Raw genomic sequence first — 11500 nt, 5'->3', positions numbered from 1 at the left:
TCCTCAGGCTGGCCAAGGAGGACATGCAGATCCAGCGCCTGGAGGGCTTGGATGGGCCGCTGTGCGACGCGCAAGGCGACTTCCTGCAGCGCCTCCTGCCAGCGGGTGCTGGCTTGGCCGGGGGAGGCGGGCTGGGCCGCCGCCTGTCGCTGCTGCGGCGCAAGAACAGTTGCGTGTCCGAGACGTCCACCGCCACCAGCTGCGTGTGCTCGGGAGTCCTCGACGGCGCGGCCCTGGAGTGCCGCTGCGTGGACCCGCTGCTCGACTCCGGCTTGCGCGAGCTCGAGCCCGAGCCTCCGCCCCCGGCCGGTCCCGAGCCGTCTGTCCCCCTGCCCGGCCCCGCGGCCGACCCCTTCACCGCCGTGCCTATGCCCGGGCCCCGGGGGCAGGCACCGCCCTGGCTGCCTAGCCCTATTGGCGAGGAGGAGGAGAATCTGGCCTGAGACCTTCGGGCTCAGGACCCCCAAGGACAGAACACTGAGCCCTCGTCCAGCACACGGGCAGCCGTCCGGGTCTGAGAAGCTTCGTGTGCCTGCATAAAGTCCGCCTGCCCACCTCTGACCAGCTCCCGCTACTCGGGGTCAGCTAGAGGTGGGGGATTCTTCCAGCCTTTTTGAACTGTCTTTCCCACAAGTTCTCCTCCCCACTCCCCACCGCCTGAGAGGTCTCTATCAGTGTATCCTGCCTTTATAGTTTCCTTCAAATGGAGATGTGGGGATGAAATGAAATGAAGTCTTTAAGTATAGAGGAGGTGCTCAATAAATTGTCAGTGGTTTTTACTCAAGCGTTAGCCTGCCTTCTCCTGCCAGGCATTATGCTAAGTACGATTTGGGAGTTCTTCCAGGTTTCCTGATGATGCCCTGAGCACTTCCTCCCATTCTCTGCTCTCTGGAAAACCCACATCAGTGACCTTGGCTTTACTCATTAATTAATGAGTCAGCCACTGTCCCAGAACCACAGCTTCTTCTTCCTCTCAAATACCTCCTCAGGGTTCCAGGCCATATATATTTTTTTTTTTTTTTTTTTTTTTTTTTGACTTGGGGTCTCACTGTCACCCAGACTGGAGTGCAGTGGCACGATCACAGCTCACTCGAACTCCTGGGGGTCAAGTAATCCTCCCACCTCAGCCTCCCAAGTAACTGGGACTACAGGTGTGTGCCTCGACACCCAGCTAATTTGATTTTTGTAGAGGTATCACTATATTGCCCAGATTGGTCTTGAACTCCTCCTGGGCTCAAGCGATCTCCCTGCCTCAGCCTCCCAAAGTGCTGGGATTATAATCGTGAGATTCTGTGCCCAGCCTCCAGGTCATAATTTAATCACACTGATGAATCCTGAATGTAGGATTCCTGCCCTGAATCCAGACCCAGAGAGCCAACTGCTGTCTCCTTGCAGAGATCTCACAGGCGTTTTGAATGTAACACACCCAAAACCTAGCTCCCAATCAGCTCCCCAACCTGCCTACCCTGTGTCTGTTAGCTTTGTCCTTCCAGGTGATGAGGCCAAGGTGCTAGGAGTTGTGGTGGACCCCATTTTTCCTCACTTGGCAGCAAATCCTATCAACTTTGCCTTCAAGTTGTATCCAAAATCCAACTATTTCTGTCTCCTCCAGGGCACCCACGCTGGCCAGAGCCCCCACCTAGACTAGCCACCTCCGCCCTGGTCTTCCAACTCTGGCCCTGGCTCCCCCTAGTCTGTCTGTTCCTCCCACAATGGCTACCAGAAAGCACCTGAATCAGGTCACTTTCCTCCTTCGCTTAGAATCTTCCATGGCTCCCACCTCACTTCGAATAAAAGTTAAAGTGTTCCCTGTAGCCCACAAGGCCCTGAAAACTCTCCCTGCCCTCATCCACTCCCATTCTCCTCCTCACTCACTCCAGCCACACTAGCCTCCTTACTGTCCCTCTAACCCAGGAGTCCCCAACCCACAGACTGCAGACCAGTACCGGTCCATGGTCTGTTAGGAGCCAGGCCATACAGGAGGTAAGCAGTGGGCAAGCAGAACTCTGTCTCTGTCAGATCAGTGGTGGCATTAGATTCTCACAGGAGCACTAACCTTACTGTGAACTGCGTGTACGAGGGATCTAAGCTGCATGCTCCTCAGCTCTTTATGAGGATCTAATGCCTGATGACTTCCCACCCCGCCTCTATGGAAAATTATCTTCCACGAAACCAGTCCCTGATGCCAAAAAGGTTGGGGGCCGCTGCACTAACCCACCAAGTAAGATCTCATCATCTCAGGGCCTTTGCACAGGATCATTCTGCCTCAGACACCTTCATGGCACCTCCCTTATGTCTTTCAGGTCTCTGCTTAAATAATGTCACTTCTTTGGTAAGGTCTTTTTTTTTTAGTTGGAGTCTCACTCTGTTGCCCAGGCTGGCAACATGAGTGCAGTGGCATACTCATGGCCACTGCAGCCTCAACCTGCGGGGCTCAGTTGATCATTCCACCTCAGCCCTCCAAGAACCTGGAATTACAGGTATGCACCACCATACCTGGTTAATTTATTTGATTTATTGTAGAGATAAGGTCTTGCCGAGTTGCCCAGGCTGGTCTCGAACCCATGGACTCAGGCAGTCCTCTCACCTTGGCCTTCCAAAGTGCTGGGATTATAGGTGTGAACCACCGTACCCATCCAGTGAGGCCTTTTATAATGAATTGCTGCCTCCCAAATCCACCACCTCTAACTCCATAACTTTTGCCTGCTTAATTTTCCTCCATAGTACCTCTCAAACTTTCATTTTATCTATTTTGTTTATCGTCTGTCTCCCTTTGTTGGAAATGTCAGCTTCATGAAGACACATTTTTGTCTGAAGCATCTTCAAAAACTGCCACACAGGCCAGGAGTAGTGGTTCACACCTATAATCCTAGCACTTTGGGAAGCCAAGGAAGGAGAACTGCTTGAGCCCAGGAGTTCAAGATCAGCCTAGGCAACATAGCAAGACCTCATCGCTACAAAAAATAAATTAAATTGAAAAAAACTCAAAATTCACTGGGCGTGGTGGTGCATGCCTATAGTCCTAGCTACTCGGGAGGCTGAGGTGGATCGCCTGAGCCCAGGAGGCCAAGGCTGTGGTGAACCATGATCATGCCATTGCTCTCCAACCTGGGTGACAGAGTAAGACCCCAACTCAAAACGAAACAAAAACTGCCATACACACAAACATGATTCTCACCTCTCAGTCGCTCACACCTGAGTAAGAACACAAGCCAGACCTTTCTTTCTTTCTTTCTTTCTTTTTTGAGTTGGAGTCTCACTGCCCAGGCTGGAGTGCAGTGGCACACTTACAGCCACCCCAGTGTCGACCTGCTGGGCTCAGGCAGTCCTTCCGTCTTAGCCTTACAAAGAGCTGGAACCACAGACACAGGCCGCCACACCCAGCTAATTCTTGATTTATTGTAGAGACAAAGTCTCACCAAGTTGCCTGGGCTGGTCTTGAACCCGCAGGTACAGGAAATCCACTTACCTCAGCCTCCCAAAGTGCTGGGATTACCGGTTGAGCCACCGAGCCCAGCCTTTTATTTTTTTTTAAGTCAGTCTCACTCTGTCACCCAGGTTGGAGTGCAGTGGCATGCTTACAGCCACCACAGCCTTGACCGGCTGGGCTCAGGTGATCCTTCCACCTCTGTCTTCCAAGTAGCTGGAACTACAGCCACACACCACCATGCCTGGCTAATTTTTCATTTATTGTAGAGATGAGGTCTCGCCAAGTGGCCCAGGCTGGTCTCGATCCTGCGGACTCAGGTAATCCTCTCACCTTGGCCTCCCAAAGTGCTGGAATTATAAACAAGAGCCCCCACACTTGGCCCAGACCTTTCTTAAAAGCAATGGTCTGAGTCCCTGGCCTACTTTCCCTCCCTCACCTTGGTGCCTAGAGTCCAGGCAAGACAGATTGAAAGTCTTTATTCTTCTTTTCAAATATAAAATCAGACTCTCCTCAGGCAGCACATTAACTTCAGGAAAAGAATCACGGATAAGAATCACATTGCTAAAAAGAAAGGCCTATACCTGCCACCTGCCACCTGCCCTCCCCCCAACCTGGGAGAGCAAAGGGCAGAGATCAGGACCTCAAGGCTCTCAAACAGCAGCTGAGGGCCAATGCTGGATGCCATGTGAGTTGGAGGACGCTCTGGCTGGCTGGACAGGCGACAGGATCGTGAGGTCTGTCAGTGCTTGTCAGCGGGGCGAAGGTTCAGAGATGCCAGGCGTCCCAGGGGTCCGCGGCGTGCATTGGTGGCCAGTCGCTGCTGCGCCAGGAACGACTGGGCATGGGCAGGTGCCCGCTCTTCCCCAGCTCGCTGCTGCAGGGCCATGCCCTGAAGGGAAGGGTGTGGCTGAGGGCCAGTGGGTCCATGGGAACCCCCAACACCCTGCCCAAGGTGGTGGCACACTCACCATATTATACCAGGCACTGATGAGCAGCCTTTCTTCCTGCTCCCGTTGACTTCGACTTTTCTCAAAGTCCATCTGTTGAGAAGGTAGGCATCAGGGTCCTGGATACACTGGGAGCGGTGCAAAGGACAAGGACACCCACCTCCAAGTGCCGGATGCGGACGTCTCGCTCCCGGAGCTGTGTCCTCAAGGCATGGAGTTCAGGTGGTGCCCCCCCAAGTGGCCGCTGCTTGGGCTCCGGTGTCTGCATGACCTATGGATTGGGGAAGTCACAGCCAGGCGAGGCCCCACTGGACACACTGGGGTGCATTTAATGTGACAGCCAGTGGCAATGGGCAAGCGTGCAGAGTCTGTGACATGGCAGGGTCTGACAAGTGAGAGTGGGGAACACAGATGTGCAAACTGGCAGGAGGTTTGGTGTTTTGGGGGTTTTTTTAGTTGGAGTCTCATTCTATCACCCAGGCTGGAGTGCAGTGGCACACTCACGGCCACTGCACCCTTGACCTGCTGGGCTCAGTCAGGCAATCCTTCCACCTCAGTCTTCCAAGTAGCATGAATCACAGGCAAGTGCCACCACACCCAGCTAATTTTTTGATTTATTGTAGAACGAGGACTCGCCAAGTTGCCCAGGCTGATCTCAAACCCCTGGACTCAGGCAATTCTCTCGCCTTGGCCTCCCAGAGTGCTGGGATTACAGGCTTCAGCCACTGCGCCTAGCCTCGGCAGGAGGTTTAAATCAACGAGAGGCACAGGGACGCAGGAGTCTTGGCAGGAGGCCTGCAGAGACCCCCAGTGTCCTCACCGTGCGTGCCTTGTCCACATAGCGGCGGTACCGCTCCTCCATGGCCCTTAAATCTGCATCCTTCTTCTGCAGGCTGTGCTGCAGCTCCTCAATCCGCCGGGCTGCTGAGGGAACAGGTGGCCCCTCAGCTCCATGCCAATGAGCTATGGGCTCTCCTCACCCTCTGAGTGCTGGGTCCCACTTACTGCTGCTGTCAGTGGGTGGCTCCAGCTCCTCGATGTACTCACGCTTCCGCTGCAGCTCCAGGTCTGCCTCATGTAGCTTCTGCCTGCGGGCAGGGCATCAGCAGTGGCGGGCTGACCTCTAGGCTGGCTTCTCTTTTGCCCAGTGGTGGCCACAGCCCTCCCTGCCAGTCAGAAGTGCCCCCGCATGGCTACAGAGACCTGTCCACCTGCCCTCTTGTGCCCAGAGATGTTGTGCCCTGGTCCTAACATCTCCTCAGCCATTGGAGCCACAACCCTCACACCCCTAGCCAGGTGGCCCCTGGACCAGTCCCCCTGTGTCCAATTTTTCCCGATCCACAGCCCCCAAGCTGGCCCAGCCATTATCACCCCTTGCCAGCTGTTTCTACTCTCAAACCCTCTGTTCTATTCTCTACCCAGACACCAGGGATTTTTCTCTTTTTTGGTAGAGATGAAGTCTCACTATGTTGCCCAGGCTGTTCTTGAACTCCTGGGCTCAAGCAATCCTCCCACCTCAGCCTCCCAAAGTGCTGAGACTACAGGCATGAGCCACTATGCCCAAGTCACCAGGATTTTTCTAGAATGCAAATCGTTTATAATAGATGGCAATGCAAAGAAGCTAAATATCTACAGTTCTCCTGTGGCAAAAACCCTAAAGGTCTGACAACATTCCCTTTAGGTGAAACTATTATATGCTGGATGTGGGACCCGGACTAACATCTTATAGGGGATTTTTACCTTTAACTATGTCTACAAAAATGACCCAGACTTTATGGTCTTTAAACCACCAATTCCAATTTTGCATGCAAACAAAATAATGCATATACAAGGCTATACTTGGTTGCAATGTTTGAAATTACAAATACCTAGAATCACTAAATATATTATAATAACCTGTAGGAAAATGCTATAGACCAGCCCTTCTTGACTAGGGTTCCACAAGGGAAAAAAAAAATTTTTTTTGAGCTGGGGTCTCACCATCACTCTAATTTTTTATTTTTATTTTTGTAGAGATGAGGTTTCACCATATTGCCCAGGCTGGTCTTGAACTCCTAGGCTCAAGCAATCCTCCCACCTCGACCTCTCAAAGTGCTGGGATTATGGTAGTTCCACAAGAAAATTAAACCCTAATACTGCCAGGCATGGTGGCTCGCGTCTGTAATCCCAGCACTTTGGGAGGCTGAGGCAAGGGGACTGCCTGATCCTAGGGGTTTGAAACCAGCCTGGGCAACTTGGTGAGACCTCATCTCTAAAATAAATAAATATATAAATAAACAAATAAATAAATAATAGCCAGGCATGGTGGCACACCCCTGTAGTTTCAGCTACTTGGAAGGCTGAGGCAGAATGATCGCCTGAGCACAGCAGGTCAAGGTGTGGTCATAAGTGTGCCACTGCTCTCCAGCCTGGGCAACAGAGTAAGACTGACTCAAAAAAAAAGGAAACTCTTCTAGAGTTTTTAAAAGTCAATGCAAAAAAAGATGAATATAGATTTTTACTCTCCTTCCTTATTTATACAAAAGGTAGCATATAATTTGTGCTAGTATGCACTTTGCTTTTCCTACTTAACAAAATCACTGGGAATTTTCTTCATATGAATAAGAGAGATCTTATTATTTTTCACAAGTATAGCTGCCTTTGTCAACTGGGGTTCCATGGGAAAATTAGGTCTTACAGAAAATAATGTGTGCCTATTTTCTCACTTCTGCCAAGGATGGAATAGTGCCCACTCAGAGCAGGAGAAATTACAGTTGTCCCTTGGTATCCAAAGGGGATTGATTCAGCCGGGTGTGGTGGCTCACACATGAGCTCAGGAGTTCAGAGCCACCACAGCCTCAACCTGCTGGGCTCAGATGATCCTTCCCCCTCAGTCTTCCAAGTAGCTAGAACTACAGGTGTGCACTACCACACCTGGATAACTTTTTTTATTTATTGTAGAGACAAGGTCTTGCCAAGTTGCCCAGGCTGGTCTCGAACCCTTGGGCTCAGGCAATCCTCCCGCCTCTGCCTCCCAAAGTGCTGCAGTTACAAGCATGAGCCACCACACCCAGACAAGTCTCTATAATAAACTAATATAAATGAGGGTGGACTGGAAACTGAGTCAATAGGGGCCGACTAGGAGGTACCCCTCTTCCTTCTGTTCCCAATCTAGGAGAGCAAAGCTGTATAGCTCAGTACGTTTCTGAGTTTAAAACAAAAATTTTTTTTTTTTTTGGCTGGGCATGGTGGCTCAAGCCTGTAATCCCAGCACTTCGGGAGGCAGAGGTGAAAGGATTGTCTGAGCTCAGGGATTCAAGACCAGCCTGGGCAACTTGGTGAGATCTTGTCTTTACAATAAATGAAAAATAAGTTGAGCATAGTAGCTCATGCCTGTAGCTCATTACTCAGAAGGTTGAAGCAGAAGGATCACCTGAGCCCAGCAGGTCAAGCCTGTGGTGGCTGAGTATGCCACTGCACTCCAGCCTGGGTGACAGAGTGAGACTCCAACTCAAAAAAATTTTTTTTCTTTATGAGATAGGGTCTCACCATGTTGCCCAGGCTGATCGCAAACTCCTCCAGCCTTGGCCTCCCAAAGTGCTGGGATTACAGGCATGAGCCACGGTGCCGGGCCTAGTATCTTTTATACAAATGTAAAAAGGCAATTACCACTTTAACATACTACCTTACTGAAGACTCCTGGGTGACTTCTCATTGTCCCCTCAATAGCCCATACTCCCTCCCATGATCTATGAGACCTACTTGATCTGGGCCCTCAGTCTGTATTTTGCCTGCCTCGTTCTCCTGACTAGGCAACTCCCCATCTGATATCAAATCCATCCCCCCACCAGAGAAGTGCCTTCTCTCTGAGACTTACAGATGTTCCTCCAGCTTCCTTTTGAGCAAGATGGACTGGGGGAGAGAAGAGACACAGGTGAGTGGGTGGGGGGAGGGTCCAGAGTCCAAACCCCTTCCCAGGGTGAAGGCAGGGGCGCCAGCCTGGTTCCAGGGTACTTACAATGGCCTGTATGGGACATCAGGCAGCACGGGAGAGAGAGAGAAGGGGTTACTGGGGGGCACGAAGGAAGGCCAGGCAGGGAGGAGGTGGGCACTCACGTCCTCGGTCTTGTCCCCCTGCTCCTGCAGGGCTTTCTGCAGGTCCTCCACCTGGGCCCGCAGCTCCGATAGCTGCTGTTGGTTCAGCCTGTGGGGTGAGGGGGGTCGCTCAGAGCCTGCGCCCGCCCTGGGGCCCCTCTGTGCAAGCAGGACACGGCTCCCCCTACTCACCGGTGCTGCGTCTCCAGCCCATGGCGCGCGCGGTTGGCTTCCTCCAGGTGGCGCTGTAGCTCCTCCTGCCGCTCTCGGTCGGCCGCCTCCTGCCGGCACAGCCGCTTGTTCTCCAGCTGAAGCCGCTGGAGCGTCTCCCTGCAGACCCACCGAGAAGTGAGCAGGGATGGATACGGGTCACCCCGCAGGCCAGGCTGGTTCTGGGGCGGCCAGGCAGGGGACCGAATAGAGCTAGGGGCGGGACAGAACCCTGGGGAAGAACCTAGACAGACCATGGGGTAGGAGCATTGAGGACCTGGCCGGGGCTCTGGCACTGGGATCAGGACCAAAGCAGGTGGTGCTCTAAACTGGGGGCGGGGCGGGGCGGGGAATGAAGCCAGGCAGGGGCGGAGCTACAGGGGAGGGTAAAAGCACGTGGCATGAGGCTGAGAGACAGCGGGAAACAGGAATGCGAAAAGCTGGGTGAGAGAGTTAATCCTGGCAGGGCAAAGGGCACTGAGCCTAGCAGGGGTTACAGTGAGGACTGGGCTGGCCCGTGGGGACATAGATCAAAGTGAGCGGGGCTAGGGCGTACTTTTCTTTCTTTTTTTTTTGAGTTGGAGTCTCACTCTGTCGCCCAGGCTGGAGAGCAGTGGCATGCTCACAGCCCCCCAGTGTCAACCTACTGGGTTCAGGGATCCTTCCGACTCAGCCTTCCAAGTAGCCAGAACTACAGGCGCACACTACCATGCCCGGCTAATTTTTTTTTTATTTATCGTAGAGAAGAGGTCTTGCCAAGTTTCCCAGGCTGTTCTTGGACCCGTGGGCTCAGGCAATCCCCTCATCTCGGCATCCCAAAGCGCTGGAATTACAGGCTTGAGCCACCACGCCTGGCCCATTTTTATTTTGAATATTTAAAAATTTATTTATAGGCATGTGCCACCACACCTGGGTACCTCTAAAAAATTTTTTTATGAGAAAGTAAGATTTATTGAGAAGACAGAAAAGCTCCCACAGTTGAGAGGGGACCCAAGGGGGTTGCCCTAAAATTTTTTTATAGACATGCGGTCTTGCTATGTTGCCCAGGCTGGTCTTGAACTCCTGAGCTCAAAGGATCGTCCTGCCTTGGCCTCCCAAAGTGCTGGGATTACAGGTGAGAGCCACTGAGCTCTGCCTAGGGCATAACATTTTTGCACAAGGCGTGAAGCCAGGTGGACTGGACCTAATCTGTGTATTATGGATAGAGCCTGGAGAAGCAAAGCCACCTGACAGGCCAAGGGCCTGAGAACCTGGCTAGGACACAGAGCTCAGACCAAGCAACAAGGGCTAGTGGCAGGGGGGGCAGGCCTGAAGGCAAGCCTTGGCAGGCCTGGGTGGGGCTAGAGAGTTGAGTGACCCCAGGCTACCTGAGCTCTGCAGGCAGGATCTCCGCTGCTAAGTTTTCCACAGCAGGTGAAGTGGGATCCAGTGAGGGATCTGAATGCAAGAAAAGTATTCAGGCCTCTGTGCAGCCCCTGTTCCTGCCCCTAGGGTCCTCTTTCCAAGAATCATCTTTAGGGCCTCAAGTTCAGCCAAAACGCTGGCTTGAGACAAGCCCGTGGGGAGCTGTGATGCCTGGCCCAGGTTTGCCTTTGCCTCACCCTGAACTTCTGCCTTCTCTCTGACCATGTCACCTCTTTCTGGCCACCTCAAGCCTAGACAAGCCCTGGGATATAGCCTATTTTTTCTGCCCAAACAGCACCCCTGGTACAGGTCACCCCACCCTAGGTACCGGGATGGGGCTTCAGCTCACCAGCCTGGGTCAACCCCCGTGGCTGTAGCTGGGCGCAACGAAGCTCTTCATTGGCCTCTCGCAGGGAGTCCCGCTCTGCCAACAGCCTCTGCAAGGACAGGGTGCAAAAGATACCACATGGGGCAGGCCAGGCTTCCTGGGAAACGGACTACCCAGGAGAGACAGGGCATGGCTTGGGTGGTGGGATCCCAGCCTCACCTCCTTCTCCTTTGTCACCGACTCATACTTTTCCTCCAGGTTGCGGCACTCAAATAGCCATTTCTCGGCCTTCATTGCCTCCTCCTGCCGCTGGCCCTGCAGTTCTTGCACCTAAACAGAGGGGAGGGATGGAAGGAGAGGCAGGAACTGAGTACGGATGGTCCCGATTTAAGATGGTTTGAGTTACGATTTTTCAACTTCACAATGATATGTTAATAGGGAGTACCCATACAACCATTCTGTTTTTCACTTTTGTGTATTTGAGTCAGTCTCTCACTCCATCACCCGGGCTGGAGTACAGTGGCACACTCACGGCCACCACAGCCTCGACCTGCTGGGGTCAGGTGATGCTTCTGCTTCAGCCTTCCAAGTAGCCACGTGCCACCACCCCGGCTAACTTTTTTATTTATTGTAGAGACGAGGTCTGGCCATGTTGCCCAGGCTGGTCTTGAGCCCTTGGGCTCAGGCAATCCTCTCATCTTCATCTCCCAAATTGCTGAGATTACAGGTATGAGCCACCACGCTCAGCAACATTTTCAACTTATGACGGGCTTATCAGGAAGTAACCCCATGTAAGTCGAGAACCATCTGTACAAGGTGAAGGGTCGGGGCCAAAGAAATCAACCGCAAAGAAGTGGAGGGCTGGTGCTTAAGGGAAGGGAAGGACTGGGCTTATAAACCCCAATGGGAGCAGCTGAGGTAGAGTGGCGAGGCCAGGTGGCATGGCCTATATGTGAGGGTGGGCCAATGTGTAGGGGGGATGGCTGCTAGTGGCGGGGGTCCCTACCTTAGCTCCGCCCCCACCCGTCCCTAACTCCTCCCAGCCATCCCTTGCCCGGCCTCTGCCTGGCTCTGACTCCGCCCCACCCAGTCCCAACCCCACCTTCG

General features: G+C 53.0%; 2 protein-coding genes across 2 annotated transcripts in view; one reads left to right on the top strand and one right to left on the bottom strand.

Moving 5' to 3' along the window:
- Nucleotides 1–443, top strand: part of BEST2 (bestrophin 2) — a 4461-nt gene extending 4018 nt beyond the window's left edge. Inside the window, exon 9 of the mRNA XM_008049037.2 lies at nt 8–443. Within this exon, the coding sequence (XP_008047228.1) occupies nt 8–443 (436 nt within the window). The remainder of the gene's footprint in view (nt 1–7) is intronic.
- Nucleotides 444–3890: 3447 nt separating this feature from the next.
- HOOK2 (hook microtubule tethering protein 2) overlaps nt 3891–11500 on the bottom strand; it is a gene marked incomplete at its 5' end in the record, with an annotated part of 9914 nt that continues 2304 nt past the window's right edge. Inside the window, 12 exons of the mRNA XM_008049049.1 lie at nt 3891–4319; nt 4399–4470; nt 4538–4648; nt 5198–5301; nt 5383–5465; nt 8234–8268; nt 8375–8380; nt 8473–8560; nt 8644–8781; nt 10029–10098; nt 10415–10502; nt 10613–10725. Coding sequence (XP_008047240.1) covers nt 4170–4319; nt 4399–4470; nt 4538–4648; nt 5198–5301; nt 5383–5465; nt 8234–8268; nt 8375–8380; nt 8473–8560; nt 8644–8781; nt 10029–10098; nt 10415–10502; nt 10613–10725 — 1058 coding nt within the window. The remainder of the gene's footprint in view (nt 4320–4398; nt 4471–4537; nt 4649–5197; nt 5302–5382; nt 5466–8233; nt 8269–8374; nt 8381–8472; nt 8561–8643; nt 8782–10028; nt 10099–10414; nt 10503–10612; nt 10726–11500) is intronic.

The sequence above is a fragment of the Carlito syrichta genome, unplaced genomic scaffold, assembly GCF_000164805.1.
Source record: "Carlito syrichta isolate Samal-C Ts95f unplaced genomic scaffold, Tarsius_syrichta-2.0.1 Scaffold130461, whole genome shotgun sequence".
Taxonomy (NCBI): domain Eukaryota; kingdom Metazoa; phylum Chordata; class Mammalia; order Primates; family Tarsiidae; genus Carlito; species Carlito syrichta.
This window is presented reverse-complemented; position numbering and strand designations above follow the sequence as displayed.